We start from the raw sequence: 23,657 nt of genomic DNA on the forward strand, positions 1-23,657 counted from the left end.
TCTGACATGGGAACTCATGAAATTTGTCCCCAGCGCCTCAGTTCTGAGGCTTGAACCTGGGGCCTAGTACATGCTAAGCAAGTATCCTGCCACAAAGCCACATCCTCAGTCTATTCCAGGCGCTCTTAAATGTCAAGTTGATAGCATGAAAACTGTTGGGTGGTATGCAGGTTCTGGGTGGATAATCTGGCTTCTGGGTGGTGAAGCATGTTGGCCCTTCTTATTACTCAGTTGTTCTTCTTCTTCTTCTTCTTCTTCTTCTTCTTCTTCTTCTTCTTCTTCTTCTTCTTCTTCTTCTTCTCCTCCTCCTCCTCTTCCTCCTCCTCCTCCTCCTCCTTCTCCTTTTTCTTCTTCTCTTCCTCTTCCTCCTCTCCTCCTCCTCCTCCTCCTCCTCCGCCTCCTCCTCCTCCCACGCACTCCTCCTCCTTCTTTTTAAATTAGGTTCTCACTATGTGGTCCTTGCTGTTCTGTAACTCTCTCTATAGATCAGGCTAGCCTCATATTCACAGAGGTCCATCTGCCTCTGCCTCCCAAGTGCTGGGATTATAGATGGGCACCACTATGCCCAGCCTGCTTAATTCTATTGAGATCTGAGACAGCCAGCATTGGGAAGGCGGGAAATTACAACTTAACTAAAGAAATCATCAGGACAATCCCAATACCCTGGAAAAAACTTTTGTGTGTGATGCTTTTATTTATATCAGCATTGGTATACCATAACACATTTTCAAAAGTAAATGTGTTCTTTATTTTTCATTTAAATTTTTATTTTCAATACTTTAATGCGTGAGTAATGTATTTACATAGCCTCCTTCCCTCTCTCTCCCTCTTCCTACTCCTCCTGTGGCCCTCCCTCCTCTCTTTTGTAACAGTAACTGCCAACTGAAAGCCATGGATAAGACAGATGTGTTGGCTCCCAGCTGTAATCCTTGCAGTTGGAAGGCAGGGGCAGGGATATGACTGCAAATCTAAGGCTGGTCTGGGATACAGTTGGAGGCCTGTCTCTCAAATGCAAAAACAAGGAGCCGGTAGACAGAAACCTCTGTCAGTGTAGGGGCCCCTCTTGGCTTGAGCTCTTGGGCCACCCCCTTTCACATGTGCTAACTTGCCCCAACACGACCATACCGTTGCTTTTGTTACCTACCATCACAGATAGGCTCTTACTCCATTGGTCCCAAGTAATCTAACCTCCACTTCCTAGATCCCTCATGGGCTAATTTATTCTGGCAGAAGACTTCCTAGGAGTTCCTGGGGCTATTCCCTATCTGCTAGACTCGTATTAGCTAGAGGAAAAATATCAATACTTTCTCTCCACTGGAAAATGTTGAACATTACAAGAAATATGCACAAGTTGGGTCTTTAAGTGAAAATTCCTGGAACTTGACTAAGAACATTTCATGCCAAAGAAAGAGCTGGAACAATCCATAGGGGAATAAAGAAGCTGGGGCACCAAGGGAAGAGCTGTTAAGTACGGTACCCGGCAAAGGACACTGTAGGGAGATGAGCAGCATGAACGCTGAGGCTGCAGATTTCATGGAGACCGCTGTTATTTTCCTGCATCATCTGCTGGGCCCAGTCCTCTGCAGCAAGCCATGGCGCAGACGGAGATGGCGCCAGAGCTGTTTTTCACCAACATGCCATTTTCTCCAGGCAGGAAGATTCCACGAAGCATTTCAACTTTTCATCTTTGGACGGGGACAGAGGGAGAAAGGCAGAACATCGATATCGTGTGAGAAGCTAAAGCTTATGCATGTCTGTCTTGGCTGAGGGTGGGGAAGACTGGAGAGCTGTAGGTAAGAGATAAATGGGGTGTCCTAGGGATCATGTCGACATCCGGTCTCCATTTCCTGCAGGTGACTAACTTGAGTCAGCGGAAGCTGGCCATCAGCGTTAACTTCCGGGTCCCTGTCCTACTGAACAGTGTGGCTGTGTGGGATGTGGCTGTGAGGACCTCAGCACAGGTACCAGCCTGAGGTTTTTCTCTCTCTCGAATCCTTGTCTATAACAACACCATGCTCTTATCTGGAAAATGTCCCCCCACTCCCAGGGTGTCTCCTGTGCATCGTCGCAGAGGGAACCTCCTCAGCATTCTGATTTTCTGACCCAGATTCAAAGGCATTCTGTGCTGGTGAGAAAATCCTATTCACTGGGGGATACAGAGGAATGTACTGATGAATCAGGGTTGTGTAGTCAGACTGTAGTTTTATATCCTCCACTCCATGTTGGAGAGCCTTCTCCCGCTCCTTTTCGCCTCAGCTTTATTCCTCCCTGTCCCCAGGACTGCTCCATTGCTGACTGCCTGCACTTCCGCTGTGACATCCCCTCCTTGGGCATCCAGGACGAGCTTGACTTCATTCTGAAGGGCAACCTCAGCTTCGGCTGGGTCAGTCAGGTATGTGGCCAATGGCAGAGGTCCTCCCCCAGTCCGTGTGTGCCTGATGGGTCTGGAGCATCCTGGGGTCAGGGCAGTTCTTGAACCCTGAGCTCCTCACAGGTCCAATTCCCAGCTCTGCCCCACCCTCTCTTTTGCAGACATTGCAGAAAAAGGTGGTGGTCATGAGTGTGGCCGAGATCACATTCAACACATCTGTGTATTCCCAGCTGCCTGGACAGGAGGCATTTCTGAGAGCCCAGGTAGTGACTGTGGCAGGCGGTGGCCAGGCTGGTGAGAGGGCTCCTAATGCTCAGTCTGCAGTGATGGCTGGGGGATTTGCCAGCCTGGGGGGAGGCTGAATGAAGGTCGTCAGGCACTCGGTGCACAAGTGCTTCTGTAACTCAATGCTTGGCATAGGGCATTGGCAAAGGAGAGGGAATGTTAACGGCTGGGAGCCTGGTGTGTGTGTGTGTGTGTGTGTGTGTGTGTGTGTGTGTGTGTGTGTGTGTATGTATGAGTGTGTGTGTATGAGTATGTGTGTTAGTGTCTGTGTGTGTGTGAGAGAGACACACACACGGAGACACAGAGAGACAGAGACACAGAGATTGAGAGAGACAGAGAAAGAGAGCACGCACTCTGGTTTTCAAATCAGGTAGAGACAATGCTAGAAGAATATGAGGTCTACGAACCCATCCCCCTCATCGTGGGCAGCTCCATGGGAGGTCTGCTGCTGCTGGCTCTCATCACGGCCGCACTGTACAAGGTGAGTTATTTTCCCGTCATTTTCCTAACACTCCCAGTGTTCACCCTCCCCCCCCCCCACCTCCCCCCTACCCCTCCACCCCCCCACCCCCGGCTCTGCCACGCACAAGATCGGACAGTGAAAACTCGATCATGGTTGTGGGGCGGGCTTGGGAACATATTCCATCTCTGTCACTACACTCTAATTGTAGGCAAGTTGCTTCTCTTTTTGGGGCCTCTTTTTTTTGCTTCTTGTTTTTGAAGTACCAATAAGACTTACATTACAGACTGGATGAAGTGAAACAGAAAGGTCAGGGCGTGCATGCAAGTCCACCTGCCGATTAACCTGCGCTTTTCTCCTGCGGCTTGTGGTCTAACCGCTTGGCACACATTCTATCTCACCCTGGGACAGCTGTTTACGTGCATGTTCTGGCACACAGCTGGAAGTTAGTTTAGTTCTCTTAATTTCAGCTTCTTCTTCTCAGTTTTCTTTCCCACCCTCTTACCCAGTTTTTCTGACTTACTGCGTTTCATAGCTTGGCTTCTTCAAACGTCAGTACAAAGAAATGCTGGATGGCCAGCCTGCAGCTCCTACCACAGCCGGTGAGGCCGATTGCAGCTATGAGACTCCACATCTGCTTCAGTCCTAGGAATCCACTTTCCCATGTATCTCTGCCAGGAGGAGTTGGTCTTGTTTCTGCCTATGAATCTACTGGCATGGGAGCAAGCTCTCTGCAGCTCAAGACTAGCCTGGGCAACTTCCCAGGTGTGATGCCATGCTTCTGAGCTGGGAGATGTTTATGCTTTTGCCCATGTATTAGACTTCAGTGCTGATCCAGGAGCAGGCACAGGGTCAGCATACGTTTTCATATGGATAACAATTACCATACAACACAGAGTGAAGAGAATACGCTCAACATACAATGTATTGCTTGTATGAATTCTTTTAATAAAAGGGAAATGCAGGGGGAAATTCCACATTTTCCTTGTATGGAAGAGCCCAGATACCAACTGCCCTTCTGGAGTCTGCCCAGCTCCCTCCACCATGCCGTTCCCAAAGAGCCAGAGGACACAGAAGTTCCACACCTTTATTGCACTTAGGACTGTCCACTGGAACTTCAGGGGCTCTCAGCTGGGACACAGAAGGTCAATTTGGTGAATGAGTGTGTCGGCTGGGACTTCAAGGGCGCTCATAGCCGGTGGGCAAAGGATTGACATGGGGATTGTGGAAAAGTGTGTGGTTGCCATCCCCCCAGGAGAAGGGCTGTGGAGAGAAAGCATCAGATCACCCCAATCCCTCCCCTGGGCTTCCCGGGCCTGCCCTCCCTCGGCCATGGCATACCTTGGTGCGGATGCGGAGGTGGTGGTAAGGGATGAACTCTTGGCGCTGGTGGTGGCCAGCATGCATCCAGCAGTTGAGGGAGCAGAGGGCCACACTGGGCAGTGCTAGCACGAAGGTCAGGAGGCGCCAGGTGTTGGCTGGGGGAGCAGAGGTGAAGGTGAGAGAGACACTATCCCTGGGCCTGAGAGATCAGTGCCTGGTGGATCAGGAGAGGGGGGCTGGGAGAGGGAGGGGGAAAGAGGAGGACAAGAGAACAGATGGGCTAGGCTACTAAACCAGAGTCAGGCCTAGCCCCACTTACCTCCTGCCCCTCCATGGTCTCCTTTGGCTGCACTGGCCAAGCCCCGACTCAGGACCTTAAGAGGCAGAGCCATTGCTGAGGAGAGGCTGGGAATGGCTCTGTCCTTTTCTCTCTCCTTCACCCAGCCTAGAGGATCTCCTCCCTTCTGTGAGCCAATCACCTGCTGAGCTGGAACACAGATGGCTATTTTTAGGGGCTTTCTCTATCTAAAGTGGGGTTGACTGGCAGGGGAACCTCTCCAGGCAGCTGATGCAATGTGCCTTCCATTTTGGCAAGAGAACATTTAAGGTGAAATATGTGCCTGACTTGGTGATACAAGCCTGTCACCCCAGCACTTGAGCTGTGCAGGCAGGAGGATCAGAGTTCAAGGCTGCCTTTGTCTACTTAGGGAGTCTGAGCACAGCTTGAGTGGCATAAGGCCCTGTTTTTAAAATGAAATAAAAGCTGGGCAGTGGTGGTGCACGCCTTTGATCCCAGCGTGCAGGAGGCAGAGGCAAGCAGATCTCTGAGTTCTGGTCAACAGAGCAAGTTCCAGGACAGCCAGGACTACACAGAAGAACCCTGTCTTACAAAACAACAACAAATGGGTGGTAGGAGGGTGAGAAGAACGTAGTTTAGTTGGTAGAATGCCTGGAGTATCTGCCTGCCTAGTACTCATAATGCCCTGTGTTCTGTGCCCAGTGCTACATAAGCCCAATGTAGTGGCACATACAAATCTTTAATGCCAGCACTTGAGATATGGAGGCAGGAGGATCAGGAGTTCAAGGCCATCCTAGACTATACAGACCAAGGTCAAAGCTAGCCTGGACTACACTAGACTCTAAATAAAAAAATTAAAAAATACTACTACTTTTCATAGTGGTGGGGAATGATTTTACTTAATATTCTGATCTCAATAGCTAGCACAGAGTAGGCATAGAATATGCATAAAATTAATGAAGTGCCCATCTAAAAAAATATTTATCAGTGTGGGGAATTGCATCCCAGGGCTGTGTGCATGCTAATTAAATGCTCTTCCTGACAGGACTCTAGCCAGCCCAGGCCTGACAAACAGGGCTCCGGTAGGCCTTACCCTTTCTCCCTGATTCCTTCTGCCTAGTTAAAAACTGTTGGATTACATTCCTAAAGCTAGTCACCATGCTCTATTCCCTTATTTGGCTACATCCTCCTCCTGCGGCTGACTACCAAGGTCCAGTTATCAAACTATAGAAGCCCAGCAATCAAAAGCCCTATTTGGCTCACCTAATTAACATGCCCAATTAAAGTTAAACACCTCATCCTACCATGGGGTCTCCCACTTTACCTTTATAAACTGCCATTTTCCAATGGGCCATGTCTGTCTCCTCTCCATCCAGAGGCGGTCCTCTGTCTCCCACCTTGAGGGACAAATACCCTTCCCCCGTCCCTTGTTCCCTCCCTCCTCGGTCTCTTGTCTTTGTCTCTTATTCCTGCCCTTTGTCCCTCTGGGGCAAGTAAACCTTTGTGCTGAGAACTTGGTCTTGGGGTCCTGAGCCATGCTGATCTACTTCACTTCCGCTGAGTTCAGTCCTTGTCTTTGCTCTATTTTATTTTGTATCATCAGAGTGTGTGCACATACATGATAGCACTGTGTGGAATTCCGGGGCCGGGCAGCTTTGTTCTCGCCTACCTTCAGGTGGATTCTGGGAGCACGGACACCAGACTTGTGTAGCGAGCACCTTTGCCCACTGATGCAGCTAAGGCAGAGAGAGAGGAAAGATGGAAAGAGCTAGAGGTGGAGAATGGCTGCGAGAAAACGGCATCTTCTAGCACGGTAGACAGAGTTATAACCTCGGCCACTGGATGTAGCACAAATTCTAACTGGTCTTAATAATAAAAACCCAGAGCACGATATCAGGGTAAATGCTGAAAGATCAGAGAGATGAGGAAGCAAGCTACAGCCACCTCTCACCCCACCAGCTCCTCAGCCTGAAAGGGGCTGAGCTCCTGTCTCCTCCCACCTTACATTCCTCTCTCTGCCCAGCCATATCACTTCCTGTTCCCTCCTCCCAAGTGCTGCAATTAAAGGCACGTGCCTCCCAAGTACTGGGATCAAAGGTGTGTGCCACCACTGCCTGGCCTCTAGTGACTAGCTCCGCACTCTGATCTCCAGGCAAGCTTTATTTGTTAGAGCACAAACAAAATATCACAGTTGAACTTCTTATTCTTTCTGAGAAGGTGCTCACTCTGTAAGGCTAGGCTGGAATCAAACTCATGATCTTCCTGAACTAGTTTCCTAAGTGCTGAGGTCACAGGTCTGAATCACACTGTCTGTGCTCAGACTTGCAGTCTTAACAGGATGCCTCCAGCTTGGAGCAAAGTTTGATGTGTCTAATCTGAACTCAATTTATGGAAGTGAGTAAGGTACATTTTCCAGAAAGGCCTCTACACCCGTATCTCTTCCTTACTTTACACTTGGGCTGGTGAGATGGCTCAGCAGGTAAGGGTGCTTGCTGTCAAACCTGAGTTTGTCCCAAAGATCCACGAGATGGCAAGACTCCTGCACATCTTCAAGCTCCCCTCTCCCACACATAAATAATTAACTGTAACAGAAACTGAATAGTTTTCACCTACCAAGGTTCCTCCTTCAGTTTGTCTTCCTAGGTGACTCCTTACTACACTGTAATAACTTCTCTCGAGAGTCACTTTTGTCCTGTTGGAGTTTAGGCCTGCTGTGGAGATGGGACTTCATACTTACCTGTCACCTCCCTGTATATGCAGTTCCCTCCAACCGCCTCCCTATTGTGTACCACTATGGCGACCAAAGAAAACAGAAAGAGGAACATTTTTACTTACAAAGAGTCTAGGTCCCCCTTTCCTCCTAAGCACCCTCTCAGAGGTTTGCTGAGAATTCCCATCCCTGCCACATAGGCCTGGAAACACCAAGAGCTTTACTTGCTGTAACTTGGTGAGTGCTGCAAAGGTTGTTACTGTCCTCTGCCGCCATCGTGTGGTGTGCTTGCCCAAGTACCTGAAACGTTTTCCTTGTGGGCTAGGTTGTTGATTTTTGTGCTACGCTGAACCTAGAGGCTGGGCCTACTCGGCAAACTCACACTCCCAGCCCACCTTTTATTTCTTTTTCTCATTTGGTTTTTTGAGACAAGTGCTCATTGAGTACCCATCTGGCCTGGACCTTAAGTCCTCCTTGGAGGTGTTTTTCGAGGTGCTTGCTTCCACATCCAACTGTGTTTTATCTTAACTGCCCCTGTGTGGAGACTGTAGGTGCTGCACCCACCACTGTCTCTGAGCCGTTCATTACAGACCCATTCCTGGAAGTCTAGTTCACCAATTGCTAAGCCCCGCCATGCACATCCCAGCCATTTGTTATTTGCCAAGTGGTAGTGGCAAGGTGTGTGGAGTGACGGCTCCCATCAATCTTCCTATGCCTGTTCCCTGGGACACCACATGTTAGCAGAGGTCTTGTGAGTTCCTGCCAAAGTCACCATGCCACTGGGGAAATCAGACTCAGAAGGAAGGGTGACGTGGTGCAGGAGGGACCTGTCCCACTCTATTTTTAGAGAACATTGATCTACAAGGACAGGCGGGATGTCTAGCCAGGCATAAAACATTAATGAAGGTAGATAATTTTCCTAGAATATCTGTCATTCACAGGTCCGGCAGGCCTAACATAATCCTTCATGCTTGGCTTCACACCTTGGAGGCATGGTGGCTAGGCCTATAGGAACCATTAAGGTCAACAGTAACTTGAGTCCAAGCGGAGCAAAAGGCACTGTGATCACGGCCTCCAAATGCTCCTGTTGAATTCCTCAAGACTCTGCCATGCACAGACCCATCAGCTTCTGGCTTTGCCTCAGCAGCTGGGCTGTGGAGTTCTTCAAAGTTCTGCCATGTGCTGGCCAACCAGCTTCTGGTTGAGGGGGAGGAGAGCTGATGAGCCTGCCTTTGTCACTGGACGGTGACCTGGGGGGCTGGTCTGAGTAGGCTTTTGCAGTTCAGGGCTCCTCTTCCTCAGTTGGGGTTGCTGTCTTTACCCAGGCATGGTGGATCCACAGGAAGACATCCCCTACAGTATTTAGATGATTGTCCAGAGTTCAGCCCGTTGTGCTGGCTGGTGCTACGGCAGAGCATCTGCATTGTATTTATTTGAAACTGTGTTGGGGACTCCTCATAAAATCAGGTATTGACCTCTCAGCCCCGGAATTACCTTTGTTAAGAAGGAAACTGAATGCCAAGTTAAAGGATGTGCCAATTGAACTAGCCTGCAGGCTCCATACCAACTGGGCAGTAGGCTTATGTACAAGGTCCCCCTGTTTACAGCATCATAATGTGTCAATTGAGGAAACAAGTTACTATTTGGTTCTCCATTGCTTGAGATAGTTGGAATGTGGATCCAGACTCCAAGACCCTCCACTGGGCAAGCGAATCCACCACCACCACCACCACCATCACCCCACCACCACCATCATGTGAGACACGAGGAGCAATTCCTCTTTCCTACAGACAGGAGATTTCTCTAGTTCAGGCTGCGTGGCCACTGCCAGGAAGCAGAAGGCTCTGGCAAGTTTTATCTCCCTGTGCATCCCTATCTTGTATTGAGGCTCGCATGCAACTTACTCTGATGGAATGAATCTGTGTCCTATCCAGAGGAAAGTGTACCACTTGAGCCTGGGGATACCCTGCTGTGCAAATACACCAACCAATTACTCTCACAGAGTGCACACAGTGTAAATTTAACCCATTTTATTCAATTACTCAATTCTCCATAACCAGGTCTGATTTCTATAATTTCTTATTGCTAAAGTACTCTTGATTTTAAGTATTATTTCAGATGAGCAAACTTCAAGCTTAGTTTCAAACTTGCTCTGTTTTCCTGTTTTTAAGCTTTTCCTCTGACATTTTTGCAGCACAGATGGAAGACTGGATAATGGGAGACCTCAACTGGCCTCTGCCTCCAGTCTTATCTCTGTAAATAAATTACATTTGTATTTGAATGGCTACAAAGATATTTCAGGCATAGTAAAAACACTTAATCACTTATGAAGTGATGGATCATTAATTCATATTTTAATTACTTTTGTTCTAAAAATTAATAATAAACTAAAAACTCCAAGATGAAGATTTTATTAATTTGGATAATTTATCTTTGTTGAGATTTTGAGCCTTAAAAAATAATAAATTGGATTTGGGGATTTAGCTCAGTGGTAGAGCACTTGCCTAGCAAGTGCAAGGCCCTGGGTTCGGTCCTCAGCTCTGGCAAAAAAAAAAATAAATAAATAAATAATAATAATAATAATAATAATAATAATAATAAATTTTTAATTGAAGCTCTTTTTAGTACCAAAATAAACTTCAAACCATTAATATAAGCCACAGAGAAACTTGGAACCTCATTTTGATAATTATTTTATAGTGTACCTCTATAAAAATCTAAAACACTTTACTAGATTATGCATTAAGAATGTGGTTTTCTTTAATTCTATACATTTTGTGTTATTAATTTATATAATAAAACCATTTCAGAAACTCTTAAAGTGATTTCCATTTTCATTATATTCAAAATCTAAAAGGTGGCTTTAGCCATTTTTTCGCCCAAACTGGAATTTTCTTTTATTTTGGAATCCTCATTTCTAAAGTAAGATTTCCTAGAATATCAACATCTGACATTAGTTATCTTTTATATCAAGCACACCCATTTTCATCATAAAGGAAATAATTTAGTAACGAGGGTCAGACTGGTTCTCATAAGTCGATGTTTATAAGAATGAAGTTGTGTGCAAGGAATCATTACCACAGCTATTTTTGTGCCTCAGTTTTCCCAAATGGTAAAGTTTAACAAAGTTAAATAAAGACATGAGATTAGACATACGCTTTAAGCATATTTTTGCTATCATGAATAGATTGTTATAATCTTAGGAACATTAATAAACTCTAATCAGGAAACACATCATCAAGTCCCATTTCTCATAAACTTTATATTACTTACATAATTACTTATATGTTCAGACCTTTTAGGACTTGGCTTTACATTTTCATGGTTTTGTCCATTGCTATATTTTTACTTTTAGGACGAAGCTTATATATTGTATCTATATGTGATTCACTTTTATCTAAAATATTTTAATTATTTTTATTAAAGATATAACCTTATAGTTATATCTTTTGAAACATTTTAACTTTTTGTGTGTTGTAACTTAAGTAAACTTTTTCCACTTGCAATTTTATATCCTTTTAATTTTTTCCCTGTGGTCTAGAGATATATTTTGAATGAGGAACATTTTTTTATAAATAGAACTATCAGGAAAACGTACTCACAGCTAAAAATCTTTACAGATTGTATTAGGTTCTCCAGAGAAACAACTGATAGAATGAAAAAAAAAAATACATTGGTTTACAGGTTACAGCCATTCCATTAATGACAGTCTCTAGATGGAAGGTCCAAGAACCCAGCAGCTGTTCAGTCCACACAGCTGGATGTCTCAGCTGGTCTTCAGTGTACTCTGGCATCCTAAAGAAGTCAGCTCTAATGCCAGTGAAGGAACGGACTTGCCAGGGACAGCGAGGGTGAGCAGGCAAAGAAGAAAAACTTCTTTCTTCCATGTCCTTTCTATGGGCTGCCACTAGGAGGTGTGGCTCAGATCAGAGGTGGCTCTTCCCACGTCAGATGATCTGGATTTAGGGTGGGTCTTCCCAAATTTAATTTAAAATTTAATTAAGAAAAGCCCTCTCTGGTGTACTTAGCTACTTGGGTTTTAGTTAATTCCAGATGTAGTCAAGTTGACAGCCAAGAATAGCCATCACACATGTCTACCCTGTAACCGTATCTTTAGATAACAAGCCATATATGTTATTTTTTTCCTCATTAGAAGTCATGTGAAGTATTACCTCTTATTTTCTCTCTGAGTTCTGGAAACATCCAACCTTCTTAATTTTTATATGTGTCCTTTTTTAAAAAAAAAAGTTTTTTTTAATACCATGATATATAATTAACAAATAAATTTACCATATGTTGTGAGAAATTTTCCTAAGAGGGTGGGTTAAGCAATATCTATTTCCACTGGAGTCTTTCTTCATCCAGTATGGATGCCAGCTCCCCCATAGCTGCACAGATGGAACCCCCCTTTCTTGGTCTCTCCTAGATGCTATACCCTAATTTGTCCCCAAATACCTGAGATTGTATGCAATTAGATCCTAATTCATATAATTGGCTGGGAAGAGCAACTGGACACACAGGTGGAAGGTCAATAACCCTGTCCATCTTGTTCTTCTGTGGAGGAATATAATATTTAATAAGCTGTCTTATTTAGGTTTTTATTGCTGTGAAGAGACACTGTGACCATGGCAATGCTTATAAAAGAAAACATTGAATTGGGGCTTGCTTACAGTTCAGAGGTTCAGTCCATTATCTTCATGGTGGGAGGCGTGGCAGCAGCAGGCAGACATGGTGCTGGAGAAGGAGCTGAGAGTTCTACGTCTTGCCTCGCAGGCAACAGAAAGTGGTCAGAAACACTGGGCGTGGCTTGAGCATATATATTAGACTGCAAAGCCCTCCTCACAGTGACACACCTACTCCAACAAAGCCACACCTCCTAACAGTGCCATTCCCTTTGGGGGTCATTTTCTAACTACCACACGAGCCCAGCTGTGAACATTTTAGGCAGGCACATCTGTAGATAGAAGATGTCAGCTGTTTGCCTTAAAGATACTATGTAACATTCTCTTAATAAAAGAAGGGTTGGGGGATTTAGCTCAGTGGTAGAGTGCTCGCCTAGCAAATGACCTCAGCTCAAAAAAAAAAAAAAGAAAAGAAAAGAAAATTGAATCCAAATTACATACACAGGGCAATATAACACATTAATCATTAATATCACCTGTGAGGAAGCTCTCTGAGACAAAACAGTTCAGGTATAAAGTGGGCAGGTCAGATCCTGTTTCCAGAGCAGCTTTTCATCAACCTTAAACAGCATATGGCAATTTACTAACATTATCTATGCCCCAAAGGCATTTTTTAAATAAACTGAACCCAATGATTTTTATTCAATAGCAAACTCATTGTTGAGTCCAGTGACATTTATATGGATCCAAATCATCTGTCTTCCTTTTATTCTGTGTAGAGCTGTCCAAGTGTGTCTTATCTGCTGGGTCTGATGGGGACTCACAAGAGACAGACAACATTTTTCTTTGAGTAAACTATAAGAAATAGAACATTTGATTTAAAGGGTCACCCTCTGATATCTGTACATTAATAAGATTGTAGGTGCATGGCTGTTTGCAGTCATGTTCAAACAGGATCAAACTGACAGAGGTATCTTTTTCTATCAGTGTTTAGACATTCCGTAGCGGGCTTTGGGGTGACCAACTACTTGAAAGCCTATAAACATAATCAATTTTGTGTGCCTGCAGACAGGAGCAGTCAACCTGAAAAACTCAAATAGTTTCCCTTTAAACATCCCCTTTGCCCTCCTTTTAAACTCATAAGTACCCGTGACAGGAGAACATTAAACATAAAACCATAAAAGCCAGATATCTAAAGAAACTCAGAAAGTGATGGTATCATGCTGTTGCAGAAACAGCAAGGGTATCCAGGCTTGATGTGGCAGAAACAAAGGCAGCATACATGGAGCAAAGGGGTTTCAGGGAGGCAAAAAATATCCAGCAGAAAGAGCCCAGTATAAGCTTACATTAAGGGCCTAGCACAGTTCACATCTCTAGTCTTTGGCAAAGCATGGAATCCCTGCCTGGTGCCACAGCTCAGATAAACTCTACTGTGGTACACATGGGATCAACAACCCTATGGACCAGAACCATCTTGTTCTGGGAAGAATTTATGGAGTTTCTCAGAAAGGAAAAGGGACTGGGTTTGGAAGGCTCCTGACAATTGTGTAACAGTTTCTCCTGGAATTAAAATCTTCCATTCTGGAGGGAAACAAGAATTTATAAGACAGGTGAAACAACAAGATGTTCTAGGGCAGTGCTTCTCAACCTTCCTAACGCTGCGACCCTTTAATGCAGTTCCTCATGTTGTGGTGACCCCTGCAACCATAACATTATTTTCATTGCCACTTCATAACTGTAATTTTGCTACTGTTATGAGCTGTGATGCAAATATCTGTGCTTTCCAATGGCCTCAGATTACCCCTATGAAAGTATACAGGGGTCGATACTCATAGGTTGAGAACCACTGTTCTAAGGGGAGGTGTAATACTGCAGGGAAGCTCTTTGAAACAGGAAGTAAACAATTAAAAATAGCTTTAAGAAGTCCCTGAAACTGAGCCAGCCAGTGGTGGCACATCCTTTTAATCTCAGAATCCCAGGAGGCAGAGGCCGGCAGGTCTCTGCGAGTTCAAGGCCAGCCTGGTCTACAGAGGGAGTTCCAGGACAGCCAGGGATACACAGAGAAACCCTTTCTCAAAAAAAAAAAGTCCCTGAAACTGAATAGTTTTACTACCCCAGCCCCCACCCCAGAGTAAGCAGTGAAGACTGCCAAGAGTCGCTCTTGGACTTTGGTGTTGTGGTGGTTTGAATGGGAATGGCCCCAGGTCATGCTTAAATGCAAACATTCTTCTCTTTGGTGTATTATAAAAAGGTGAGTTATGGGTAGCAAGTGAGGGGGGGATGAGGGGTGCCAAGTTCTTGAGACTGCTTCCTGCTGACTTGGGATGAAGTGGGGAGGGGGAAGTTGGGAGTTGAGGTCACACACAGCGGGGAGGTGTGAGTGAAGAAGCATTCAGTTAGCTGCCATCCTGGAGACCTTGGGAATCCTTTCCTTGAGGGAGCTGAGAGGGCAGGTTGCTAGGAGAAAGAAAGTATATTGTTATCATTGGCCCCATGTGCAGGGATGCCACGGGGAGAGTGATAACTGCCAGAAAGAATGGAGTGGAGAAGTGCCCTGGTTGTACAGAAGAGGCAAGGGTGAGTGAGTGAGACATGAGAGCAGATATGTCCTTCATTAGGACATCTTGGAAAACCAGGTTCCAGTTGTTGGGTGGGTGCCAGCAGTGAAGTCCCAGGAGCTTGGGGAGGTGGCACACCAAAATGAGGATGATGTGTTCTTCAGGAGTGCCTGAGCCATCACATCTGCTGTTTCTCTGGAGATGGGGGATGCCTCTATCCATCCTGTAAAAGTGTCAACAAGTTAGGAGGTAATGGAGTTTTTATAAGTGGGCATGTGGGTGAAGTTACCCTGCCAGTATTCATCTCATTGGCGTTCTCGGAGCTGATAGAGGGGCTGTGTATCTGGAGGACCCTCTGTGGGTTGGCCTAGGCACAAGTCTGGCAGGACGAGTGAACCTGTGCAGGAACCTGCAGGTGTCTACGAAAACAACTGGAACAGATTTATATCTTAGTGTCACAGCAAAAGGCTAGAAACTTAAGGACTCCTGAAAACTGTTTGTAGTCAGCGCTCTATCAGTTTATCAGAACTGCATTTATCAGTGTTAAAAAACTTTGAACCTCCAAAGTTACATCTGAAACCAGTTAATCCTGTACCATGAAGTCTGTGAATAAGGTGCACCTGTCTGTACTTTTAATGGGAAGCTTACTAATGAGCTACCAAGGGTTGGGAGAGAGCTGTAAAACTGGCAAGTCTATTAATGCCCTGGTCATCAAACACCATCACACCAGACCTAAGAAGGACAAGTAAATGAGCAGGAGTGAGACAACTTTCCAGCTACCTGGAAATGCAATCCCAAGTCTCATAGTTGTTAGGGGACAGAAGTCCCAGAAGCAGCACTTGTCCAGCTGCCAAGCCCAGAAGATCTCACAGATGTTTTGTGGAGCAGAAATTTGGGGAGATCGGCCCACCTGTCTTGGAAGAGCAGGACAACTGATCCCCTGTTGCTCCTCTTATTCACAGTCTGGACAAGATCTCAGCAGCAGTCCAGAGTGCAAAGCAGCTCTTTGCTGCATGGCTGGCCCTGCCACACCCAAAGCAAGCCTCTAGGTGGAGGTTCTTCTGCATCCATCCATCTTCCTGGAGAAGATACAGGATGCTGCCAGGAGCTATCATGTCTCTCTATCATAAAAGGCTTCTATATTAAATGCCATATTCTCTGATCTCTAAAGGTGTTTGAGGACTGGGGGAACAAAATCTGTTAGGCATACCTAAATTAGACAACTCTGAGGGCATACGTAAGTCGTCTGGACCATTAATTACAGCTTACCAGTGTTAGTAAAAGTAAGAAGGATGGGCATATATTCTTAAGTTGGTCTTTGTTTGCCTGAATAGATCTTAGATAAGGAGAGACCCATTATCAGACTGTTTAGCTGTCATCAAATAAGAATATCTCACTCTCTGGTATTTAGCTGTAGTCCGAAGATATGAAGCATAATCTTTAATCTGTAGAAGACAAAACCATGGCCTGTGACTTCCCTGCCAGTAACCAGCACCACCACCAATGCCGTTTATCATAACCATCATTTGGTGCCATGAACTCAGATAGGAAATTCTGCACACTCGGCATCCAGGGCTGAACATTATCAGAAACCTAACCCAAGACCTGCGACTGCCTGGCAACTGCCAGATCCGCTTTTTTCAGTTTCCCAGCCACTGGACCAGCACACCACACCCGTCACTGCCATGCCTCCCTCCACTGCACACGTGATTGGTGAGTCCCGTTTCCCTAAGGCTGCAGCCTGAGCTATATTACTTGCACTGGACCCCTGGTGGGGTTCCTTGGGCTGTGCTGGCAATGACTCATTCTCTCCCTTGATGAAGGAAGGGGTCAATGCTGTCGGACCCCGGGAGGTCCACATGCTATGTATGCCCCAACCCTTAGCCTTATTGTGACGACAATTGGGGTAACTTGTGCTGATTCACAGATCCTTCTCCCACCTCAGGGACGCCTGTGACTGGAGTCTGATCCCGGTTTGTTATTTTAATTTTTTATTTTTCTCTCTCGGCTTCAGCCATGGGACATAGGGGCGGATACCAGTAAATTTGGCCACATAATGGCTTCACGGCAAATGCCAGCGAATGGCAAATGAAAAGAGTTACCTTGTCCCCCTACGGCCCCCTGCCATGTGCAACCACTTCTATCTATCTGGCTTCTGCTTTCCGGTATTGGGCGGGCTCTCCAGTGTTGGGCAGGCCGCTTCTGCGGCCTAACTCACCTTAACTCCTCCCACTCGTTCTCAAGCTGCTGTGAGGAGCACAGACAAGTGGGTCTAAAAAAAAATGTCTCTTATTCCCCAGACACACACACACCCCCACCCCCGCCGCCAACATAGGACTAAAACTTAAGCACCTAGAGAGCAAGGCTCCTGACCCCACAGGCGGAAGTTTCAGCTGTGGCATTTAAGGTGTACTGGGAAGAGTTGAAAAAAGCCCAAGAACGGAATTGCCAAGTGCTGGCACACACTGGCTCCCAAAAGCCATTGGGTCCCTGTTTTAAGTGAGGAAAAAAGGCCATGCAGGCTAGTGTGTGCCCTGGTAGGCCAGGCCATCCATTGAGCCTTGTTCAAAGTGCTGCCTAGAAAGACAACCAGTCAGCTGACTGTGCCCAGGCACCAAGATGGCATGAGAACATCAAGCTAAGACCTCCAGCAGACCTAGGCTTGGCCACAGGCTCATTCACAAGAACCCAGAACGTAGCATGGAAGTGATCTGTTTCTTTCCTTCTGGAACTGGAGCCATTAACCCAGTCTTGAGAGTTTTGGGGTCTCACCTCTCCTTGTTTCCCTATTGTTGGGGTAGGGAGAACAACCTTACCCACCTCACCAATTTAATTGTACTTTCAGGGTTACTTAATGAGAAAGATTTTCTAACTAAGGTAGGAGCTTTCATTTCATTGCTCCCTCCATGTGCCTCACTCCAGACCTACCCACCTGTGTTTCTCACGTGCACACAGACTGGGCCCTGATCTCTGCCTTGTCCCTAATTCCAAAGAAGTAAGTTCTCATGAACCACAAGCTTTTTTCTTCCCAGTTCCCCTTCTAATTGACTGCTCAGTTAATGGCTGCTTTGGACCACCACAGAACTGGAGTCCAGGGATCATCAAGTAAGAAACTGTAACAGCTAAAAGTGTCTGGGCTCTGCAAAAACAGACTTTAATATAACCATCTATTACTGTTAAATGCTCTCAACAATCGATCATCTGTGTCTCCTGGATGCTAAAGTAGTAAAGGAAACAAGTGCCCTAAATAATCTGTCTCTTGATAAAGCTTAAAAACATGTTCCAATCTCTCTGTCTCTCTCATTAACACTAACCAGCATAAGCAGAGTACTAAATACCACATATGGTCACTAATTTTCTCATGGCTGCTTCTTACCATGTTCAAAATTTTCCCCAAGCTCCAGAAACCAGCTTAAAATCCATCTGGACAGGCCAGATCTACTTCAGGCCTTTCCTGTCTCATCAGCATCCTGTCAGATACAAAAGCAGCCAGAATCCCAGCCATAAAGAATAGACAACTCCAGGGAAACAGACAACAGACAGACCATCATCCCAGGACTTCAGAAGCTATTCCCCTAAGAGCCAGCCGATGCCCAGCAAATCAGCTGGAAGCAGTTTTCTGGGAGAAACGACGCCCCTATTCCTATTCACTCGCTTTTTTTTATGATAAGCAAAACGTCTGGAATGTTAGAATGCTGCCCTCACTCCTGCACATGCGCAGATTGTGGTCTCTCGTCTTACATCATCAGTGGGCACAGGTGACTGCGTACCTGCCTTAAAAAGCCTACCCTCTCTCTGTGTGCTCTCTCTCTCTGTTCCCCCTCTGCTCCTGCCATCTTTCTTTCTTTCCAGACCTGGCTCTCCTCCCTCCTATCCCCTACTTCTTTCTAATAAAGCTCTTTGTAACTCTGGTAGTCATGGCCATGGCCGTGACTTTTCTGTTGGTAACCAGCACCACTACCAGCGCTGTTTATCATAACCATCAGTCACCCTCAGCATAGCAGATCATGTGGTATTGTCCAGAGCAGTTTTAATCTGGAGGTACAAGTTTTACAGACTTTTAAACCATACCCAATTTCTTAGCTGTTTTTTTATACTAAGGTAAGACAGCACAAATAACTTTCTCTGTCATCACAAAATCTGAGCCCAAGCAGCTAGCCAGCATAGGTGAGCTGTTAGCAAGACACACGGAACACATAATCTCAGGCATTTAAAAACCAGTCAAAAACAAACACACAAAACTCAGGCATTCAAGACCAATTAAAGAAGAAGAAAAAAAATACTGTGGCCACATTATTCACACATACATTTCAATAGAAAGACGAACAAGGGGTTGGTGATTTAGCTCAGTGGTAGAGCAAGTGCAAGGCCCTGGGTTCGATCCTCAGCTCCACATTAAAAAAAAAAAAAAAATTCTCCCAGGAAATGGTGTCAGCTGACCAACTTAAAGATCCTAAAAAAATAAGAGTTTACAGTATACCTGGTGTGGTGGCACATTCCTTTAATCCCAGCCCTTGGGAGACAGAGGCAGATGGATCTCTGTGAGTTCAAGGCCAGTCTGATCTACAGGGCAAGTTCTAGGATAGGCTGTTAGGATTCTGTCGCCACTCCGACTGCATGGCCACACACACATTCACAGTTCAGCAGCTAAGCAAGGGGGTCTTACGTCATCAGCGCGCATGGTGATTACGTGAGAGCAGCATGGTTACGCCATCAGTGCACGCATGGTGTAGCTCTGTAAGCATGCCTGTGCATGTACATGGGAATCCTTATAAAGCTGAACGCAGACTCCTCCTCCTTCCTCTTCTCTGTTCTCTCCTGCCCCCACTATCTCTCTCTTTCTCTCTCTGCACGTGCTTTTCCCCCAGGCCTGGTTCTTTTGTCCCCCCTGCCCCCTCCCTCCTAATAAAGCTCTAATACTGGGTTTTGCCAGTGGCTCGTGCCTCATGACCTTTCCACATGGTAACCAGCTCCTCTTACCATTTTTAAAACAACACTGGCTCCATAACTACTGAGAAACCCTGTCTGGAAAAAAAAACAAAAACAAAAACAAAAAACCCAAAAAACAAACAAACAAACAACAAACAAACAAACAAAAACAAAAACAAAAGAAAGAGTTTACAGTATAAAGCAGCATGTAAGAAACCATAAAAATGAAGGACGCTTCCTGGCCAAGGGGGTGGAGGCAGTGGCGCTGTTCTTATTGGGTCAGCCGCTGTGGGCGGCCAGGCTTGTCAGTCCAGGTGCACCAGAGCATGGAGAAGGTGTTGTAGGAGAAACTGGGAAACAGAATAGCAGCACAGCTGGGCAGGAAAGAAGGACCCAGGGCTGCAGCGTGGCGGGAGGAGGGAATGAACAGAGACATTTTGAGCAAGAGCAAGAGGTGCCAGCAGGCACTGAAACGGGGAGCAGGAGACGAGGGGGGGCGTCCAGCAGGCCAGAGCCCAAGTATGGGTCTCCCAGGCTGCTGGGAGAGGAGAGCCAACAAGACAGACAAGCAGAACAGAACAGAGGGAGGATGGGAGTGCATAGCTCAAGATTCCTGGGTAAGGGGGTTTGGGTGGAGATAAGAGAAAGCTTGAGGGGCTGGGGATTTAGCTCAGTGGTAGAGCGCTTGCCTAGGCAAGCGCAAGGCCCTGGGTTTGGTCCTCAGCTCTTGGGGGGGGGGGGAGAAAGCTTGAAAGTAGGGTGCTCCCATCTGTTGGGTCACTGGTGGAAGTTGTAAAGGTCCTGTGAAATATCAGGCTATGGCGTGCCCGTAAGGGTCATCTGGATTGAGATGTTGGGCTTATATTGCTGGTAAGCTTATTCCCCATGAATGAGGCACAAAAAACAAAAAAAGAGATCCAATGGCTTTAGAATTTCTAGCATCCCAGAAATTAAGTGAGGATCGATTGAGAAGGCACAGGCTACTCAGTGGACCATCATCCAGGGAGCAGGGGCCGATGGACTAAAAGCCTGAGTGAGACCAGTTGCCTGGTACCAGGACTTCGAGAAAAGCCAGAAGGCGAGGACTGTGCTCAAGAAACACCAGAGGTGGAGAAGGGGGCGCTTACCAATCATGCTGGTGTTGGATGAAGCGGTCCATAAGTTAGAAAAGTGGTGTGGCTAAGGTTCCAGGGTCCCGGTGTGCCTCAGACTGATGGGCAGGAGGGAGCACGGGGAGGGCCTGCCGAGTTTCATGCATGGCACCAAATGTTATCATTTAAAATGGTGGGCAGTGGCTTTGGCAGGTTGGAGCCAAGGGGTCCCACAGCGGGTGAGAGAGAGACACGGACCATGCAGACAGCACCCACATAGAAGATTTTATAGGGGGAAGGAAGGGAGAGAGGGGAGAGAGAAAGAGGGAACAGAGAAGCCTTGAGGGGAGGTGGGAGGGGGGAGGGAGGAGGAGAGGGATGGAGAGGGAGGGAGAGAAGGAGAGAGACAGAGAGAGAGAGGTGGGTGGGGTGGGGCCCGGCCCATCTCTTAAAGGGGCCTATGCAAATAGATTACGTAGGATGACCTTGTCAGGACCCTGAGCAGGCCAAGGTACTGCCGGCTTACTGGCAAGGTTCCCAAGGGGCAGGTCAGGTAATGCTTAAATGTTAACACCCCTTCCGCTTCTCCCTCATCCTCTAACTCCTGTCTTTGTCTCTTATTCCTGCCCTTTGTCTCTCTGTGGCAAATAGATCTTTGTGCTGAGAACTTGGTCTTGGGGTGTCCTGAGCTGATACCAGTCCTTCTCAGTATCCCCCTAGGAAAAGTGTGTCACAGGACAATGACCCGAAGGCCTTCCTAAGAAAGCCTCCTGGTGGGTCTAAGGCTTCCTTGATAGGCTGTCCTGAGAAACCCCTTCCCCAACCAGTTGGCTTTAAAGAACACTATAGGATGTGGCCAGGATCCTCTTCCACCTCTGTGGGGTGGGCTCTACTGGGACTTGGGGTCCAGCCCTGGCACCCTACCTAATCCTGCAGGTTCCCAGGTGAGTTTGTCTTTTCCTCCAGAAGAGTGTAGGGTGGAGGTCAGCCATTCTGGGGGGTCCGAAAGCCATTCAGAGGGAGTTCCCAACACACTGTCAGGGAGTGCTCTCATTTCATTCTCTGAGACTGGGTTGCACAGCAGCACAAAGGGCTGATGTGGAGGGAATCTTGCTGGGGAACCCATTTTTAAGGGGGAGACGATTCTTGGTGCTCAGAGACAACTCAGCTCTTTAATTAGCACACAGCTGTAGCCTCTCCCTATTGTTAAAGAGGTCCAGCCCGACCAGAAATATTTCATAGCTTATACAGGATTAGGCATTGCCATAATCTTGTCTATGTGGCCACTGGCCATCCCAGGGTGATCTTTTTATCCCACTCAAGGGAGGTTTTTCCCAGAGCTAAGCAAGTTTTACAGAAGCTGAAGTGTGCAGGTTTCTAGTTGCAGCCATTTTATATTTAGCAAACAGAACTGGCTGTCTATGTTTTTTTTTTTTTTTTTTTTCCAGAAAAAGAGGGAACACACAGCAGGTTTAGAAAAGCAGGCCCCAGTCACTCAGGTTCGGATCATTGTCTCAGAGCGGAGGCATTATTACTTGGTTTTCTTACTCTGGTGCAACCTAATATTTACTTCCTAAGCAAGCTCGTTAATCATGTTTGTTTAATGTTAGAGTTATTCCCCTTCTCTTCTTCACCGTGACATCTCATTCTTCCTGTACCACCACAGCCCTCCGCTTCAATAAGCCCGGTCACTAGTTTAGTCCAGGATTTCTTTATCTTATCTCTAGATTACAGTCTGTTTTCTTCGTGTCCTTTATTGGGGGTGGGGTGGGTTCGTTTTCTTTGTCTTCTAATTACTTACACAGGTTGTGAGGCATATTTGTTACATTAGGGACAGTGCTTCCTGTTTTGTGGCAAGGGATAGTAAGAAAACGTTACAATTTGAGCTGCACGCAGGGGTAAAAAGTAAGGTGCCTGTCCTCTGACCAGGGCTTTACCCCCCTCCCACCAGGGCCCCATCTACCTGTCTCGGGATTAAAGTAGTGGTCTTCAGCTCTACCTGCGAAAAGGAATTACCTAGGACTTTTTCAAAATCGTGTTAGCCAGTGCTGAGAAACTCGAGCGGAAGGCTTGGTTTTCATCAGTAACCTTCTAGGCCCGTCTTTTCACTGCACCTTCTTTCAGAGGAAGGGGTCCCAGGTGTTGACAAACTAATAAACAGAGGTCAAAGCCCTAAACTAAGGTGTTCATGTCTTTCAGCGTGTGAGCCGATGACAGATTGATAATATCATTAAAACTGAGTGTTTCCACTGGGATTTTAATCAAAATGATGTGGTAGACAGGTCTGACAAAAGTTGGCCCTGAAGGCGGGTGGGTGAGTGGTTATGCCAGAGTGTATGTGGTGATGGCAGTGGTGTGGGGAAGGCCTTGGTCTGATGGAGAACTTAGGACCACTGTAGGGAAGAGGTTGAGATTCCAAGGGGAGGAACCAGCCGACGGGATAATGGTGTTCCAGGAGACCAATAGAAGAAGGAAAGGTAGAAGGCCAGTGGAGCTGCTTGTTCCGTGCCTCCCAATGTTTGTGCAGAGACGATGTGTATCTCACTAAACACTCTGGGGTAAGGTGACAGAATATGTTCAAAGCATTCCTTTCTCCATGTGGTACCATGTGAGACCCCACACCTACACAGTTCCTGCAAGGTTCCCTAAGGTGCGACCTAGCAGAGGCGTCACCTGGAGCCTTCAGACAGGGCCAGCCCTAGCTGGGGAAGGCTGTTGGCACTGGAGACGGCCCCAGCCTCACAGGAGCTGCCCTGAGGGACGCAAAAGGGTGTGTACTCTTGGCTTCAATGAAGAGAATTTCAGGATGAGCCAGTATGTGGAGATGGGGTTCATTAAAGGAGAAAACAACACAGATTTAAGCACCAGAGAAACACACCTGAAAGTCTGGGTGTGGGCTTCTCTGAGAGAGCTGGGCTACACTAGTCAGGATTTCGGTAAATTTAGAAGCTAGCATCTTCAGAATTTCCTAAGGAATCTTTGGTGGGTACCTAACAGGTTTACAGTTGAT

At 46.5% G+C, this 23,657-nt stretch overlaps 2 protein-coding genes across 3 annotated transcripts in view; one reads left to right on the plus strand and one right to left on the minus strand.

Moving 5' to 3' along the window:
* Nucleotides 1–4,650, plus strand: part of LOC118588118 (integrin alpha-D-like) — a 31,718-nt gene extending 27,068 nt beyond the window's left edge. The window contains exons 24-30 of the mRNA XM_036194414.1: nucleotides 1,651–1,729; nucleotides 1,854–1,961; nucleotides 2,048–2,128; nucleotides 2,279–2,392; nucleotides 2,533–2,634; nucleotides 3,027–3,137; nucleotides 3,652–4,650. Of these exons, the coding sequence (XP_036050307.1) occupies nucleotides 1,651–1,729; nucleotides 1,854–1,961; nucleotides 2,048–2,128; nucleotides 2,279–2,392; nucleotides 2,533–2,634; nucleotides 3,027–3,137; nucleotides 3,652–3,765 (709 nt within the window). The 3' untranslated portion in view covers nucleotides 3,766–4,650. The remainder of the gene's footprint in view (nucleotides 1–1,650; nucleotides 1,730–1,853; nucleotides 1,962–2,047; nucleotides 2,129–2,278; nucleotides 2,393–2,532; nucleotides 2,635–3,026; nucleotides 3,138–3,651) is intronic.
* The window catches only part of LOC118588150 (cytochrome c oxidase subunit 6A2, mitochondrial), a 29,500-nt gene continuing 10,032 nt past the window's right edge, over nucleotides 4,190–23,657 (minus strand). The window contains exons 2-4 of one of the 2 annotated variants that reach the window (XM_036194417.1): nucleotides 4,759–4,926; nucleotides 4,458–4,594; nucleotides 4,190–4,379 (exon numbers count right to left, since the gene is read on the minus strand). In XM_036194417.1, the coding sequence (XP_036050310.1) occupies nucleotides 4,296–4,379; nucleotides 4,458–4,594; nucleotides 4,759–4,831 (294 nt within the window). In that variant the 5' untranslated portion in view covers nucleotides 4,832–4,926 and the 3' untranslated portion in view covers nucleotides 4,190–4,295. Of the gene's footprint in view, nucleotides 4,380–4,457; nucleotides 4,595–4,758; nucleotides 5,211–23,657 lie in introns of those variants that run through there. The other variant, XM_036194416.1, reaches the window with a different exon arrangement.

The sequence above is a fragment of the Onychomys torridus genome, chromosome 1, assembly GCF_903995425.1.
Source record: "Onychomys torridus chromosome 1, mOncTor1.1, whole genome shotgun sequence".
In the NCBI taxonomy this organism is placed as follows: Eukaryota; Metazoa; Chordata; class Mammalia; order Rodentia; family Cricetidae; genus Onychomys; species Onychomys torridus.